This window comes from Trichoplax adhaerens, genomic scaffold (genome assembly GCF_000150275.1).
Source record: "Trichoplax adhaerens TRIADscaffold_7 genomic scaffold, whole genome shotgun sequence".
Taxonomy (NCBI): Eukaryota; Metazoa; Placozoa; class Uniplacotomia; order Trichoplacea; family Trichoplacidae; genus Trichoplax; species Trichoplax adhaerens.
Genome location: NW_002060949.1, coordinates 876,587 through 895,629, shown reverse-complemented (window position 1 = coordinate 895,629; position 19,043 = coordinate 876,587). Strand labels below are relative to the sequence as shown.

Sequence of the window (19,043 nt, the reverse complement as noted above, 5' to 3'; positions counted from 1 at the left end):
ACATATGCTAAAAATTATGCCAATTAAATTAACCGTTCATACTATAATGCAGTTGTAGTATATCCATATCTTTTCAAATCTTAATCCAAACAGTAGGATACAGACCTTTATTGAAATTTTACTCATAGCAGATATGGTGTGCAGTCTTGCGGTATGATTTTGGGTAATATTCATTCGTAAATAATCCTAGTGTAATTTATTAGTACTACACCTTACAACACTGTTCGGTTATATGTTGACGGTCCAAAAATGTTAAAATCTGTAACTGGAAACTTGATTACTCATAAGATGCCAAAAGTTCGCTAGATTGAACCAACTGTGATTATTCTATTTCGCTGTTCTAAAAGAGGCGACAAAGTCCTTGATGATATGCCTTGAAACATGTTCTCTATATTGTATTTTTTATAACATACTCTGCATTCTCTGATCATAAGAAAGCAGAATTTAGCTATCTCCTACAACTGGTGTAGTGTACTATACTATCACAATATACTCCAGTTGATATTCTCTAGCCAAATCCTTGTCAATTGAGCCTTTATGACATTTACAGTTTTCTAAGCTGTTTTAAAATGTATACTTTTTATACAGTCTCTCATTTTTACTATCAAAGAGAATAAAATGCATAGATAGTATATCAGTATTAACCTACATTTATTCTCCATGTTATACCTTACTACTTAAAAATTTCTTTACATGTAATTGTTGCTTTTTCCGTAATATTAATATGTACACGTCATTTCGGACAGCACAATAGACGTAAAAATAGTATTTGCCATTACTACAGTTGGCTGGTAGTAGACATAGACAATTTTATTTTTTTAAATCATGGCTTTATGTGCTATATATAATGAAAGCTGATATTAATTAGTCATTGTTTATTAAATCGAACTACACATGCTAATTGAATGGCCTAAAATGAGAAAATGGTAAGGTTGGATTATCTGCATATCAATGTCTCAACAGTAGTTTATCATGATTACTAAAAGCAGAGTCTTAAAATCATGTACTGAGAATGAGTTTCATCTTAACCGCGATCATACATATTGGCATTTCCTATTCTAATTTGGTCATGATTTAAAGGAGTACTGTACAGTATATCGTACTATTTCTTAGACTGTTTGTAGTAAACAAATCCTGCAATTTTTATATCTCTCCCATGCTACTGTATTGATAGTAATTGCTAGTTGTTTTGATCAAGTTATCTAAATACACCTTCAGCATATAGAGCAAATTACTACTTTATGGTACTCGTTGACTTCATAGTGTAGACTAACTCTTTAAGTCAAAGTAAGAGAGTGGCTGGTATGCTACTGCATAGTAGATTAAACGAGTAGTTAAAGACGAATAAAATATAATTTATAATATCAAAACTTGTAGATTTACTAGCAATCAATGTAAAAATCACTATTTCAAGATACTTGAAAAGAACATTATTGGCCCTGTACTACTATTCATAATGTATGTACTGTGCCATGTATACGGTATGGTAAATATTTACGAGTATGTCACTTTTAAGGCCACAACTTTTAATCGGTTAAAGAACTTAGCAATATCAACATTGCACAATGCAATGAAACATTTTATCGTTACATATAATGTTTCGTAGAAAATTTAATGATATAAGTTTCAACTATGCAATGCATAAGGCATCATCAGTAAACAGTTGTATATATTCTAAATTACTATGAATTAATGACGTTGTTATTAATAATTACTATCGGGGTGGTTGACTGGTTGGTGTTATTTACGTTATAAACTTGTTACTTATTAATAATATATTTAGACGGACAGATCTCAAAATAGCGTGTATGGACCATACGAACAGATAGATATAGGATGAATAATATTAACTTAATAGCATTTAGATATCTTTTCCACATGATACTGTAGGAATATTCACGTTTTATCCTTCACTATTACGTTAAGAAAACAGTACGACTTGTTGACGGATAATAGTAGCAGATCATAGAAGAATCTTTTTCAACATCAACCCATTAATCAAGTAAAGGATGTATAAGTTGAGATTTTTATTATCTTTTGCAAAGAATTCATTTGGACAAAAAGATCTTCTTTTCCAATTTGCTATTATTACAGTATATTAAAATAATAATCATGATTGATCTAAGTTTAACAATGAGTTATTGACCAGTTTCAATATCTTGGTATTGTAAAACTTGCATCTAAATCTACTGTTTACATGGTGATGGTAGTCAAAATTTTCATTGTTTGGTGATATTAATCTGTGAGAAGAAAGCTACTGTGTTCAATTTTTAACAACTTGAAAATACAAAAACAGTTACCAATGTTGTATAGGCAATATTTAAATAGGAGAAAATTCATAACGCTATTCTATCCCTGACTGATATATAAAGATAGCATTAATTGGCAATGCTTAGCGATAACACGATTTCCAATTGATCACCCATTGCCAATAAGACTATTGATATAGTAAATTTTCGATCAATGCGCGTCTTGACTATACCTAGTTGAAGGTTTATTCGTATTTTGATAGCTCTACCTATTACCCTGCCTAGTTTACTGTATAGCGAAAGGAAAACTTCTTTTTTGAAAGACTGTAACTTAACATTTTACTTATATCATCCATCACGGATGATTTAAAGGAAAATTCTACTGCTAATTTATTCGTTAACTGCTTTCATTAGCATGAAAGGTGAAGTGAAAAAAGTAGATTGAGCATCTATGGGTATAATAAAATGCTAAGGTAAAATAGAATAAAAAAATCGGATATGACATACTACTATGATTGATCATCACGTAAATTCAAAGTAACTTAGAATCGATTCAAGAAATGATTTGTTCAACTATCCAATTCGATCTATATAGTGGTAGCATATGATATTCGGTCATTGATCTTGAAACTGAAAAAGTATCAGGTTTGTCTGGCGGCCAAATAGTTGTCAAGAATCTTTAGCTGCAGACTCAATATGATATAATACGTAATTCTTGGATATCGTGTGGTTATCCATGACGATAATGTAATGGTGTAATATTATTTTTTCCGCCACCACGAGATTTATCGTCATGATTGCTCTCGCTGTGCATACAAAATAATTATATTTCTTCTTGATACGGTATATTTTATTGTACGAATCTACTTCTGGCTCAACAGGACATTGATTTGACGTTGACATTTTACCTCACAGACTAGGAGAAAATCTCCACAGTTGGTACTAATATAAACAATAAAAAGGAGAATTCTCGGAATAGCCCGATTAAGTCAAAGTACCTCGACTGTACCCTGAACCCTGCTGATTTATACTGTACTTTAAACAGTTTTACCTTGGAGAATACTCCTTCTGTCCAATAACCTAAGAAAGCGATATCTCAACATGCACTCATATATCAGTAAGTAAATAAATGACATCACGCTGTTGTTATTAGTCCAATATGGCGTAGAATGGAAAAAAAATCCATCATACACGGATATCTCATCATGATATCATCATGTATTTTTGTTCTCAATCGGAGTTAAAAATATATTGGGAAAGGAGATAAGGGAAAAAGTAACAAATTAGATGATAAAATGATAACCTACTGTATCCTATTTCATAGTCTTTGTCAGAGATTGTATAGTAAATGGAAATATCCGGTCTTCGATCATTAATAATAGCAATAGCTCATCCAATTTCACCGTGATTACATAGAGTAATATTGTATTGATCCAACTGATTGTCTTTACACAGTGAAAATTGGCTTAAATTATAGGACCTATCAGAGATTTTTATCGACATATATATAGCACTATCCAGCTGATCATTTGAACAGTCTAATGTGGTATACAAGTATGATTAATTTGGATTTGAGTTATCGTCATTTTCTCAAGTAAGACGTAAGAAGCGATAAGTCCTCCTTACTGGCACTACAGTATTTCGCCTTCAGAAGTATTAATCATCTTTTCAGTGGGAAATGATGTCAATTTATTCCAGGCTACCCTGTCGAGAAATACCATGCTGAGAATTGGCCATGTGAGTCATGTACGCAGTTGATGAAAGCGATGGCAATAGTAAAGAAATAAAATATTTGTCATATTTTACGTACTCCTACTTTAGTCATGATTTCATCTCCAACAAGCCCCATTGAATCATAGTAGGAAAAAGACGCGACCGCATTTTTTCCCTATTTCATGTACTGCTGCGTTAGTCATGATTTCATCTCCAGCAAGCTCTATTCAACTACAATAGGAAATAGACAAAAGTAAATAAAATAATTCATTTTTAGACATAGATGTCATACCAAGTTCAAAAATGGAGATTCAAATGTTGATTGACTGTTCATTTGGAATCACGGTTTGACAAAAAAAATATCCCTACCTAATAATTTCCGTCCAAACGCCGATACAAGATTAAACTTCTTGAACTTTTCCTTGTTACTATCTCTTGACTACACTTTAGAAATCTAACGATAGTATACGAGTCCACTTTCAATCAATAGAGAGTTGAATAAATAAATTTATAAAGTATTGAAAGAATTCGCCCTCCCATTTTCCTGCTTTCTATTATTTTAGCACTTCTAGAGCAGTAGTGGCGAGTTCGAGACAATTTGTTGAAGCAGTTTGATTCATTCTTCCTTGTTCTTCCTTATCAAAGAATATGTTGGAAATTGTATAACTGATTGACGTAATATTTTGTAGACCTTTATTCATAATTATCGATTGATATCGACGACCACCAACAACGTAATTCGACAGCCATTTATTCTTCTTCCTGAATTTTTTTCTCCTATCCCTCCAATGCATTCCTACCATTTCAATAATTGAATGTCATCTAGGTAGAAGACAATTTATACCATTTCATTGATCCCTATTTTAGTCATAATCGATCGAAATTTTTTTTTATTTCTACTTATTTATTGTTATTTTTTAATATTCGATCCTAGACAAGTTGTATCGTGAGGGACTGGTGTTTTACTAGCCTCTATTTGTTTTGTGTCGCAAATTATAGTATACAGGATAAAGAGTATCAAACTATTGATTTTTTCCACTCGATATCCTAATCTAATCATCGTAACCTTTGAATTGGATAGTAGTCATAGTCAAGTTGACCATCCTGAATAAGCAGACGGTAGGACATAGTAGGGAATCAGCAAGACTCAGTCGATTTTCCATCGTCAAAAACTAAACAAATGAGATTAGTAATGGGGTGATTATGTCAGTCAAATTGGAGGGGGCAGTTTAATCTTGGCGTTTGATGATGGTGGTAATCCATCCTTTTGGATAGTCTTGGTAGCAGTTTTTAGTCTGCATTATATATACCTTATCCAGTCGTTATTGTACTCGTAACACAATAGTCAGCAATATAATCCACATGATGTAATAGACGTAGTAATCATTGAAAGATTTGAACTATTTATGAATATTCTATACCATGTTTATATATTCCATTATTGATCAATATCATAAGCACAACGTTGCTAGACGTAATAATCTCAACAGTGGATTGGTGGGGGAACATTGGTATCCAATCCCAGGGAAAAAATTCTTTTTTTTTTTTCCTTCCCTTTTTGTTTTTTCTAGTAAATTGGATGATAAAATTACAATATTAATTTCTATTCTCCTAATTTTTACCTGCCTCAATGACTGATTAATTGCGACTTGGATAGAAAGTGTCTATATCGGACCGGTAAATGCGTCGAGTTGTTTAGTTAACACATGATAATAAACATGATTAAAAGCATTTTTCCTCCACTGTTGTTCATTACCAATTAATGAGTTCTTGAGTGCAAAACCTTATTTTCTTCTCTCTTGATTGAATACAATACCTTAACTATTAAGACATTCTTTTTATTTTCCTATCGACCGGGCCCCTACAATATACATTTCTACTAGCATTAATAGCAAAAATTGAAATGTTCTACAGTCTATCAGTCAAAGGAAAAGTTGGATAAGAAGGTAGACTGTACTTTCCAATAGTCTCTTACTATTGAATAAAAACAGACAGTGTAGAACGATAGACGTAGATGCAATAAAACAAGCTTGTATTTCAATTGATTTTGCATATCATTTTTTTTCTCTCTCTCTTCAACTCGAAACGATCTTGCCTGCCTTCTTGTTGAACTTTATGCTTATTAGACGGATAATAACAGTGGACCTACAGATAATTCGTTGATGACTAGTGATGGAACTCCAGGATTGCTACATCCAAAGATGTCAATGCGAAGAACAAGACGATTTAGTGAAATGCCACAGCTGGAAAATAAAAGCGCTTCTTTTCGAATGGACGACTCTAATCTTAAAGTACTAAGTAAATCTAAACTTGGTCGTTCAGCTCCTGCTCTATTGGTAAGTCATGAATAATCACAGTAATCCATACGAATAGACAACGACTCCATATTCAGTCCTCTTCTCTACGATAACTTCAGTCAGGAGATCGATCATTATCGATAGAAAAATCTTGCAGGTGTTGAATCATCCTTTTTCCTCCCATAAATTAAACGTACAGTAGTTCAAGACTTTGATTCTTAATCGTTTTAGCCTCTATTCATTTTTACCGGGATATCCGACAATTCACAATTCCTATAAACTATTTCTTTTTCTTTCTCTCTATCTGTCAATTTCTTGTTGAATTACTACTCGTACAGCATATTGTCATTTTCTCTTCAGTAGACAACAACAATGATTTTTTCAATATCATTCTAATTCCTGCAGTGATTGATCTATTTTGTCCTTTTTGATTTCTTCCCACCTTGACAAAATCAAGATTTGCTAATGAATTTGCTTTAGTAACACTGTTATAAGAATAATAAAATCGCTATCGACGATTAAGAAAGACAACTTGACGTTCTAGTTAAATTTAAGCGTTGACACTCACGAAATTATACAGCTTACATCAAAATCTGCTGCCATCGCAATTCTGTATAAATAAAAAAAATATTACTGTTGAATCATCATCTATCGCCCAGATCGAACTGTTTATTGACGCTGTATAACGTAATAATAAGTCCTCTTAATGTTCTTCCTGCCTTCATTTTTTTTACAATCATTTATCCAACAAAGAATTCTAGCTAGGATAGATTAAAGTAATTACTAGACTAGAGCATTCACTAAATAACCTATTGGAAATTTATGCTATCATTTTCGTCCCGTGAATTCCCTTCATTCAAATCATTTAGTTTTTTTTATTACAACTTCTTATTGATTTCGATCGTTTTACTGTTATTATTGTACGTATCATGCCAATAAATACACCAGAAGGAAGAAAATCCTATTAGTTTAATAGTATTGAAAACTGTAGACTCTAAAACTTGGTGCTAATTTAACTCGAATTAAATCGTCTTGTAAAAATTTCTAGTCTTAATACTATTTATACACTTGTTTGGGTTGATAGACTACTACATGCAATCTACATCATCATCGTTCAATTACAAGGTATGTGAAGTAAAAGAAATTAGATGATATATTTTTAACAACGATATAGATAGATAGAATTGCTATATGGAAGTAATTGTCGCCATTGTTTTTAATATATAATACGAATATCCATGTATAGTAGTAGGATCTCGCATAACTGAATATAAGTATTAATGGAATTCAATAAGTAGAATTAGACTGTTACGTTATATTATGATATTACTCCAGTAGTGGTCTATCACTTGATAATACAGTAGTATTCTCGTATCTATATCAACAAGAATAAGCGTATGTACGATATGCTTTCATCTATGCTAGTTTATTAATATTCTTGCATGATATTCGAAAATGGCGTTGTAGTATTGAATTTTTAAGAGATTCAATTTATTTTCCTATTTCTACATCATAAATTTCAATTACAACTGTTCGAAAAGAATAGTCTTCACTTTTACTTTACAGTTTGAATTAAGAATATTGATAACATTACCAGTGTTGGTTTTGATGGGTAAAAAGTGTATATATATTTTATTTTATATTTTGTTAATTATTTATTATCGCCTATGATGATGACAGGAGAGGAAATCGATTTGTACCTAAAGCCAATGTCATTGGAGTGCCAACTGCTCAATTCCGTTCAAGATCCCGATCTATATCACCTTCGTCTGGTTAGTATGTTATTAGCATTGATGTACATCATGTGCTATATCAAACAAATAATTAATTTCATAGATAAATAACCAAACTTTTTCCTTGCTATATGTTAATATAATTATAGATTAGTTAACATCAAGAACATGTAGTAGTCAAATTTTACTATAGTGTAATCGGATACTTTTACAAATTTTTCCATTTTTTTAAATTCCATTGGTGACATCTTCTGTCATTTTCTGTTACTAGGTTTTAGTCCAATTAGCAGTCCGCGATCTTCACCTCGAAATACGCCTGGCCAATGCCCACTATCTGAGTCATGGTTAGTATTGTAGTAAAAATAGCTTATTATTCTTGTTTTTGAAGACGGAAGCTTTTAATTGCTAAATGTAAAAGTACGTCATAATGTATCTTAGGACATCCCGTCGTTGGTCTTTAGCTTCATTTTCTTCCGGTTATAGCAGCAATGCTGCTCGATCGCCTGTTCATTCGGTATGCTATAATCTGTAGCTTGCCATCAAAATTAAATCAACATCTGTTAATCGTTTATCTAAGAGCTGACCACCTTTAATATTTTTTGTTGCTAATTATAGCCAGTACAGAACAAGCTACATCAGGTATGTTAAGCGTATACCAATTAAGGAATAAGCCAGAGCTATTAATGTATAAGTATATAATATCTGCTTTGTTGTTGATGATATTTTTCGCTAAGATTCTGAATGTTAACAGACATCGTATAATATAATGAAATGATTTCTGCTTTAGTTACCGTCACAACCAACATCATTTGACTTGGCTTTCTTAAGCAGTCAATTTGGGTATGTTATATATCATAGCTTTGAAAACTGATACAAATTCCTTAGTATATAGGTTAGTTGATATGAGTCTTACTAATTAAAATTTGTTGTAAATAGTTGGGATAGTGAAGAAGAATATCCTGCTACCAGACATCGTTCGAGAAGTTTAAGGTAATGGAAATATTGTTACAATTTAATGTAGAGAATTAATTTCCAGATTCTATACTAGACCAAGAATTTCTCGCACTAGATGATAATGATTTGCATTATCAATCAAATTCTGTTAACAATTATTAATATTATTCAAATTTTTATCTTCTAGCCCTTTCAGAAGTAGAATAGATGATAAAAGAATACTTATGGAAGTATATAAAGAGAGATTTCCTAAAGTTAGTTGAATAATTGAATTTGAATATGTGCCTATTTAGATCAAAGTATTATAGTACTTAAGACAATTTGTCTTCATGATATTCATATTTTAGGCAAAAGAACAAATGGAAGAAAAATTAAAGGTCAGTCGCAAGAATTTATCATGCTATGATGTTTTTAAATGTACTGGATCAGAAACATAATAGCATTCTTAACTTCTGTTGCCATCTAAAGTAGTTATATCATAGAAATTGTCTTATGTTAGATATAATTGAAACAGAGATTTTATCTATTAACAATTAACTGATCCCTTCAAATTTTTGCTTATAACTCTATCATTATTGTTCATTACAGATCATACTGAAAGAAATGCCTGAAGATGATAACCTCGCTGACGGTATACTAAACTTTTTATATCATCAGGTAATTTAGATGATCGGACTGATTATATTGTATCTTACATTAAAGATTTATTAATTACAAGAATATTAAGATTGGTAACTGTTACACATTTGATATAACTATCAACTGCATAGTAAGTCATGCTGGCCGTCATAATTTCAAATTTAATATTGTATTTTTTATTATTACGCTTATATAGCTTGTCGAATTAATACGCGAATTGCTAAAAACCTCCCGAGAAGGTACTGTCAATCATGACTACTTTCTCGAATTATCTGAAAAATTGGCAAAATTATTGGAAGAGGTAACAGTGTATGAATGATGTACTATTTACATACATACGATCTAAAACTTCCTAGTCGATAATATGGAGTAATATACAATGTAATAATAACCAATTAATATGTAGAATTAATATCGGTTGCTTGATTCTATCCTCTTATCGTAGGCGCATAGTAAAACTGATCGCGATGTTACACCTGTCACTGACATGATTCGAAAACTATTAGTAATTGTATCAAGACCGGCTAGACTACTAGAGTGCTTGGTATTGTTAAAATAATTTACTATTATTATGAAGTACTAGTATATGTATTTACCGTATGGATGCGCAAAATTTGCAATTCTAAAAGCAACTTTTCGCTTTAAACTACATTACAGGAATTCGACGAAAATGAGTTTTATGATTCAATCGACGCTAATCGAGAAAAAGATTTAATAACTAGTCTTAAAAGTGATGTGCCTCGTTACGTTATCAGCCAACTTGGCTTGACAACAATCGATGGAGGTACCTTATTAGCAGTGCTACGATAATCGTTTTATCAAAAAATGCTAATTAAAATAGTATGTAAATGCAAATCATATTAAGGCGTTTATTTTTTATGTTATTTAGTAGCTGAAAATTTAGAATCTAAACAGGTAATTAAAACAGCTCATTAAATATTTGCTCATAATGTTATTGCACTTTTATTATAATTAATAGCTTCAATATCAACTTCTTTTATCAGAGAGAGATCTACAATCCTTTTAAAGATGAAGCCCCTAGTGAACACGATTTTAAGCCGATTAAGCTAATTAGTAGAGGAGCGTATGGGTACGTATCAATTTACTGTTAGAATCATTACCTTATTATTACGGTATTGCAATACATTGTAGTTGTCTTTCTAGTCCGTTTTCTGAAAACTATTTTCTCTATATTGGTTTATTAATTTTATATGTAGATCGGTATTTCTGGTACGACATCGAAATACTGGTCAACGTTTTGCGATGAAGAAAATAAGTAAACAAGGCATGTTACTACGGAATCAGGTACCAGCATCGTTTATGTTCAATTTATTGATCTAATTAAATGATACTCATTTATCTAAATACTAAATCCTTTCACTTGTTATGTAAAGAACCTTTTGACATAATTCCATTATTTTTAAGGTTAAACAAGTTTTTAATGAACGAGACATTCTAACTTTTGTGGACAACCCTTTTATTGTTAGTATGTGGTGTAGCTTTCAAACGAGAGTAAGTATTCTATCAAAATACCCACTTTTAAAGTTGACAGTTTTATATTTAAAATATTAATAACAATGATACATCAGAGGCACAATAATTGTTGGTAGTATATTCATGTAATATGGATTTTTATATAACAGAAACACTTATGCATGGTAATGGAATATTGTGAAGGCGGTGATTGTGCCACACTACTCAAACATATTGGACCACTTCCCCTTGAAATGGCAAAGTTAGCCCATATTTTTAAATATCTTATAGATATGTATAACTCTTTCTTATTATGTATGGAATACCCATATTATTAGCTATTTTACTTCTTTACAGTTACTATTAATCAATAACCGTTTCTGTTAACTCAAATGAAAACCTTTAGAATGTACTTTGCTGAAACGATTTTGGGTATCGAGTATATCCATAGCTACGGAATTGTGCATAGAGATTTAAAGCCTGAAAAGTAAGTTCATTTTATTATTTATAAATATATATACGAGTAGGATAATTAAAAACTATTTATTTTTTAAAGAAATAACATGTAGCGGACTTTAGCACGCTTTATCAAATTATTTATTTTAGCTACTACAAAAAAAAGAACAATAAAGCATTACTAGCCGCTAACAGATTTTACCCTTTTCTATAATACTCTTATAGCCTATTGATTACGTCATTGGGGCATATCAAATTGACCGATTTTGGATTATCTAAAGTTGGCCTGATGAATCGTATGTAAACGTTGAGAAATTTGTAATCTATCTCATATCATACTTAATTATGAATCATTATTCGCGGATTCTAAATTTTTAATGGTAAGGCATAAATGATTTAAATTCCATTTCTTTCTATCACTTTTCTCGTTAGTTACGACGTCGGCATATGAATACGCTATCGAGCAAGATACCCAAATATTTCAAGATAAACAAATTTATGGTACACCGGAGTATATTGCACCAGAAGTAATTCTACGCCAAGGATACGGTAACAGTTTTATTAAAATCGTAATGGAAACTGTTTTAAAAATTTTCAAATATGATATCTAAAGTGGTATCTTATATTACATAGGTAAACCGACAGATTGGTGGTCAATGGGCATTATACTGTATGAATTTTTAGTTGGATGTCCACCTTTCTATGGTGAATCAGTCGAAGAATTATTCGAGCAAGTTTCGAATGGTATATTAAGATATATTTAACCGCTATGAAAACAACATACCAAAACGAATAAAATATTACATATAAACATATAATAGGAGATGAAATTGAATGGCCCGAAGAAGAAGATGCTGTCCCTGAAGATGCTAAAGATTTAATTACAAGATTATTGCAACAAGATCCTGCTACGCGTCTTGGTACTACCACAGGTAAAATTATAAAAAATTTTTATAGTAACTAAATGAATCTAGGTATTGCTTTGTATTTGATCTATTTGAAAGTGTCTTTAAAAATTCTTTTTATTTGTTTCAAGACTCTACTGAGGTCAAAGAACACGAGCTATTTCAAGATATTGACTGGGCATCATTACTACGCCAGAAAGTAGAATTTGTTCCAGAGCTAGATAACGAAGAAGATACTAGCTACTTTGATCGTAAGTCCTATTAATATTCAACTTATGTTTTTTCCTTGTTTGAATACTTAGTGCAGCTTATAATATTATGTCAAGTAAATGCAACGATTTACAATGTTTATCATAAATTTTTTTATCATCTCTAGCACGAACTGATCGTTACTGCCGTACTCACAGCGATGAAGAATCTGATGAAAATTATGACTCTGATACAAGTGATTTATCATTCGTCAACTTTTCTAGCTGTTCGAGACGCTATCATGCTTTGGAAAATTCGAATCCTACTTCTAGGCATCATTCGCTTACTGGTAGCAATGATGGATCGACAAGCCCTCTCTTATCACCTGAAATATCGGAGATTCCAGAAGATAAAAATGATGATACTGATAAAGAACCAAAAAATATCAGGTATTATTATGGTACACTTATATAGGCTTTACTTACTCTGTAGACAGTAATCGTAATACAGCTTTTCATTGTAGTTCGTCATTAATTACAATAACACTAAAAATTGACTATTTTTCTTAGTTTATTGTTAAGTGAAACTCCTGAAAACGAGAACAATCAGCCAATAAAACTTAATATATCGGAATCTAGTGTTAGAAAGCTACGTAAAAATCTGGAAGTACCCAAAAATCCTGAAATCTATGTTGAAAATGAAAGTGATTATTGTGAGGAAGACCCTTTTACTGAAAGCAGAGGTTAATAGATGACTTACTAGAATTGTGATAATTGATGGTGTTATCTGAAACAATTTTCATTACAGGTTTTATTACCGATTCACCAACGAGCCCACTTAGTTCACGCGGTAGTCCTTGCACTAGCCCGACTAGTTCGCTTCCGCCGATTGTACTTTACAAAGGGCCACGCGGATTCGGATTTACAATTAGATCAATACGCGTATACATTGGAGACACAAATATGTATACCGTTCAACATCTTGTAAATGTAAGTTTTCGTAAAATGTTCAATGCATGAGTGAATTTTACTAAAAATGGCTGTAACTCTAATTGATGAAATTACATAATGTTCTTTGCTAGTCTGTGGATGAAAAAAGCACAGCAAGTCAAGCTGGGCTTAAAGAGGGTGATCTTATTACGCATGTCAATGGCGAGGTAAAGAATATGCTAAGGATATGATTTCTGTCATGTTATTTAAGGATCTAAATCTAAGTGTTTTTTTATGACTACTGTAGCCGATTCAAGGCCTAATACATCCGCAAGTAGTAGCTTTAATTGGTAAAGGTGGAAAATGCATTTCAATTAATGTAACTCAGTTGGAAAAGACATGCATAAATAAGTGTGATCGAAGACGGCCATTATCATTTTTACAATTTGTTAAAAGCAAGGATACCGCGGCTAAAAGTAAGAAGTCTAACAGTTTTTGGAGGAGAGGCTCCCTTAGAAAATCAAGTTTGTTTAAAAAAGTACGAGGTAGACGCGAGAAACACAAAGCTCCACAGATGCAGTCATCTCCTCCAGAAACCTCTTCACCAATTAATTCACAATCACCCTCACCAAATCAATCCCCTCACTTGCGCCCTCATACCTTTCAAGGCTTAATGCCTAGACTCAGACGTCGTAAATCGAATTCAACCTCACCCATATCACCACTTGTTAGATCAGATGCTCATGTTGAACATAGTTATGAGTCTCCAACAGCTCCATCTACAAGCAAGTCATTCTTATCTATGCTATGGCCAAAGCCTAAGCTATTACATACGGAAGGTAGCTCATCAGGCAGCTCTCCTCTTCTTCGACGAGCGCTGTCTCCTCCAGAATTGAAAGATAAAAAAAGTAAGCGAGGACAAAAGAAAATTCCGCTAGAAAAGCGTCTCAGTGATACTGGTGATGAGAATAATAATACTGTTCCTGAATTAAATACTCCGAGTGACGATAAATTGCCAAAATCGTCATTACCCGCTAGATTGAGAAGACAATTGGATCGAAAAGGTTCTTGGCATGGAACTGAATTGCATCACTTACAGTGAGCATAGTGATAAATCATTTTGTATCTCCTCAAAATAGACCTATTCAAAGATGTTGTAGTATTGTTATTAAAACGCTATTAGATACAAACATGCTTGAAGCCCACGTAATATTTTACTTGTTTTTCTGTCTTTCTTTTCGATACCAAATGTTTTACTGTTTAATTGCCTGTTAATTTTATTTATTGTAAATTTATTGCAAATTTGCCTATATATCTGATACATATTTGTTCCATAATTATAGTATACCGGAACAATCAGTTTAATGAATACGTTTATTTGTCAACTCGCCGTGGTATTTGCTATCGACACAACACCTTAGAATGAGTTTATAACGGCATAACTCAGTCCATTGTGTCGATCGTACGTTATCCTATCGCTTAAGCCCTTTTCTTATTGCGATATTAAAAGTAAGCTATCTTTGTACATACTGTATATTGGATTATAGACCTTGATGCTGGCATTTATTAAATAATACTAACTATGCCATTCAATAAGATAACCAATTACATATATATGTATGCTTAAATATATCTACGCGTATATAGGCTTTTATAAGACTGTATAATATAAAAAATACCCGTTATACGCTTGATACGAATAATTAGTCTGTCATCCAATATTGCTTTCTAACATTCTTTTGCATCAGATGAAAGATTATTTATTAGATGGCAGTTAATTAAATGTCCCTCGAATTATATTTTAAAACTATTTATAACCAGCAACATCGTACTCTACGGTAAATGGCATAAATTTATCAATACGAGTATATAATACAAAGTTCGAAATTTATAACCTATAGCTTCACAACCTTCTCGTACAAACGTATATGCCGTATTGGTAATTTGTGTAATGTATTGGATACGTAATGTTTTGATTTATAGCAAAGTAACTTTGCCGCCATTTTGTGTACTAAGTACCGACATGCAACACTACATTATTACTTACTGGTAGCACTATATCAATTAAGTCTGACGTAAAGTTCTGTCAGCAAAGCTTGAAATATTTGATAATTTACAAATGTAGCAATCATTTCCTCTATCTGTTTCAGTTTTTACCCTGTATATTACTTGTTAAAATAAGGATATACAGTCTAAAATTTCTGTATCCTGTACTATTCATATGACAGATTATTTGTAATAAAAGAGTCCTATTCCCAACTAACTCAAACGAATAGTCCGTTTGTGTACTTCATTCATTCTGTTGTCTATTAGTTTTTAACACTATTTTTTAAGACTATTATCATGTCCAATCTAGTACATCGAGTCATTTGTCTGTTATCATGCGTGCGATGACTACTGTATTACATAATTTGTAAAAATCGATTTATTCTAGGGTTCTTAAGATTTAAGCAGTTACACCATTATTATTAGCAAACGATCACATCAAAGATTTAACAGTAACAAGTTTATGTTAAACTTATTTACTAGAAACGCCATAAAGTAGCTATATCCTACCGCTAATTGTCTAAATTGCAATTTGCTATTCTATTTCTCTTTTGCTATCATTTCACTAGTAACTTGTTTGCCAATGTAAGATCAAATAGAAACTATTGCAAATGCCCTTATACATAAATTACTGCTGTATTTATTGATTACTTCCAAGCCTGCTCCTGATATTCTCTTCCTGTTATACTAATATTTTATAACGAAAATTTATAGTCCTGCGAACATAAATATAGCCACAGGACTCTATAATCGAATAGAGAAATATTTTTAAGTCTTTATATTTAATCGGATAAACCGCAATTCATACACAATATTATTTTTCAAGCCCGCCAGCAATACTTTCGATGGTATACAAGCTTTCTCATGCACGATATTTAAAGATCTCTTAATCCGTGTACAAATCCCATATTAACATACACAAATGACGGCTATATCGTGCTACTATAGCACCACTAATTGATTTATTTGATAGATAAAGTACTACATTCAGCACGGAAATTTATTAAATGTATTTTAGAAGTTGACACGGTAACGTAAATAAATAGATTAGGATCTTATCTAATAGGAGCAAATTAGAGGCAAAAAAAATAAGCTATCACTTAAAGTTAGATGTAGAAGGTCTTTTTCGTCCATTTATATCAATAAGATAATATAATCATTTCACAGTATTTATGGCGAAGCAAAGAGGATTAACTAACAGAAGCATTGCTACTACTGTACACACTGGCGAGACCACTTTGTAATTGGAAAATATATAAATTAACTTAAGATAGATAATTATTAATCTCTCTTCGTTCTAAAGTGATCATCATCTTCATCATCGTCATTCAATGGTAGCTTGTGACAAAATCGCATTTGCCTTTCTTCCACGCTATGCCACATTCCATAACCGAAATAAATACTGAAACCTACAATGTACGGATAATTAATAAGCTTTAATGAAAGTGTAACTACAATTACGCTGCATATTGAACAAAGTTCATAATATCTTTCTAATTTCCACTGCTTAATACTTACCAATAGCCATCCAAATAGCGAATCGTATCCACGTAGCTGTAGGCAATTTTAAAATTAAAAAGAGGTTAATAAATAAACTTAAAATGGGTGTAAATGGAACTAATGGCACTTTAAATTTTAATTTTTGCCGGTTTTTAGGCTGTCTCACGATAATATATATCACTATTAATATCAATAGAACTAGAGTGCAGACTAAAAGAATCGTCCACCATGTACGATTGAGTAATTGGTTGATTAATTTAATAAGAATGAGATTTAGTGCTAAAATAGCAGCACTTAGGGCGGTGACACATTTGATAACTGTCCTGCCACTTTGGGATGTTGGTTGGTCTTCATCATCAATTTTATCATCGTCAATATCACTTAAAGTATCACTTAGCTGATTATTATCGGGCAAAATTAGATCATTTTCAGATGGTTTATCACCTAAATTACTCTTAAATTCTACACCATTGTTATTAACTGATCCATAATCATGAAGTGCTGATTGATTTTGTAATCCATCATTTTCTTCATTCTGCGGTTGTGTAGTTGCATGTTGAATCAGTTCGATCTGGTTATCATCTTGTAAGGATTGTCCAATACTATGATCACTAGGCTGATAATGTAGGATTAATATCGATGCCGAAACTAAAATATAGGCCAAGAGCGTACCAATAGACATCATATTAACTAATGCTGCTATATCAAAAATCAGAGCCACGATTGAACAGAATATTCCTGATACGACGGTAGCATACAATGGCGTCTTGAATCTATCATGGACTCTACCAAGTATCCTATCCAAAAAAGCCACAAGTTAAGAGCAAATTAAGCAATTTAATCGCTGTTAGATCATTTATTGATCTATTAGTTATTACATCACTACGAGTGAAAAGAAAGCTTAGCCTTTAATCTGTTTAATTCTTTAGATAGTTGATCATTATAATCAATAATATATTCGTAAACCTACTTAATAATTGTATCAGAACGAAAAAGAATTAAAAGTTGTCTTCAATATGAAATATGCCTTACCTTTAATATATCGCTATCTTTAGATAATTTTATATCTTAACTATAATTTCACTCACACGTTAGCGTAATAAAAATAAAAAGGATGCGAACTCAAGGACTATCTTCAGGACTATAGTATGCTGTACTTTTAATCGATCAGCATCTTTAGATGGCCTTTCATTTTAATTTTATTCGTACATTTACTTAGTAACTGTATAAAGGTGATAGTATCATACGTAGTCTTAACTATTTTTCCTGTTAGATCGTGGCTGATCTATTAAAATAGCTAGTTATTCTATTGCCAGGTAGAAAGGCAATTTCACTTTTTATCTATCAATATCTTCAAATCATTTTTCTTTTTTAGTTCAAGTTTTTAATTGTATCCATATTATAGAACTGTATAAAAATGACGATACAGGATTGAGCCCTGCTTAGAATATCCAATATGCAGTAGTTTATCTTAACACGCGCCGCGGTCAAGAGTTAAATTGCAACAGTAATTACATCAAGTTCATCGAATTTTGAGAATAGATTAACCTCCAAAAACTACCAATGTAACCTACTACTCTCTAAATGAAGCTATTTATGCAAATCTATATCAACCTATTAAATATTAAAGCTTTACTCTATCACTTACTTGAATAGCAAGCCATCACGAGACATGGCAAAAATCACTCTAGGCAATGGAAATACTGACCCCATAATCGACGCTGACAGACCACAGAAAGCACCCACAGAGATAATATATTGAGCAACTTTAACCCCTTTCAAAGCAAATACTTGTGGTAAAGGAGCCTTGGGATCAATTTTATAGTAGGGCACCATTAATGTAATAACTATGGAGATTGATGAATAAGCTATAAAGCAGACAACTAACGTTAGTAAAATACTTAAGGGTACAACACGTTGAGGATTACGGACTTCCTCACTAGTTGTACATATCGCATCA

At 31.9% G+C, this 19,043-nt stretch overlaps 1 protein-coding gene across 1 annotated transcript; it reads left to right on the top strand.

Moving 5' to 3' along the window:
• Window positions 1-6,163: 6,163 nt before the first annotated feature.
• Window positions 6,164-14,639, top strand: TRIADDRAFT_57859 (uncharacterized protein; the record flags this gene model as incomplete). Its single annotated transcript, XM_002114215.1, has 30 exons — window positions 6,164-6,298; window positions 7,344-7,384; window positions 7,940-8,031; window positions 8,264-8,336; window positions 8,431-8,506; window positions 8,608-8,631; window positions 8,780-8,832; window positions 8,929-8,982; window positions 9,134-9,200; window positions 9,294-9,323; window positions 9,535-9,603; window positions 9,782-9,886; window positions 10,031-10,129; window positions 10,243-10,369; window positions 10,475-10,500; window positions 10,590-10,675; window positions 10,803-10,890; window positions 11,011-11,097; window positions 11,229-11,320; window positions 11,465-11,545; window positions 11,740-11,810; window positions 11,947-12,063; window positions 12,148-12,258; window positions 12,336-12,446; window positions 12,551-12,670; window positions 12,796-13,057; window positions 13,178-13,350; window positions 13,416-13,597; window positions 13,690-13,764; window positions 13,845-14,639. The coding sequence occupies 30 exons, from the start codon at window positions 6,164-6,166 to the stop codon at window positions 14,637-14,639; spliced, it is 3,522 nt and encodes a 1,173-aa protein (XP_002114251.1).
• Window positions 14,640-19,043: the final 4,404 nt, after the last annotated feature.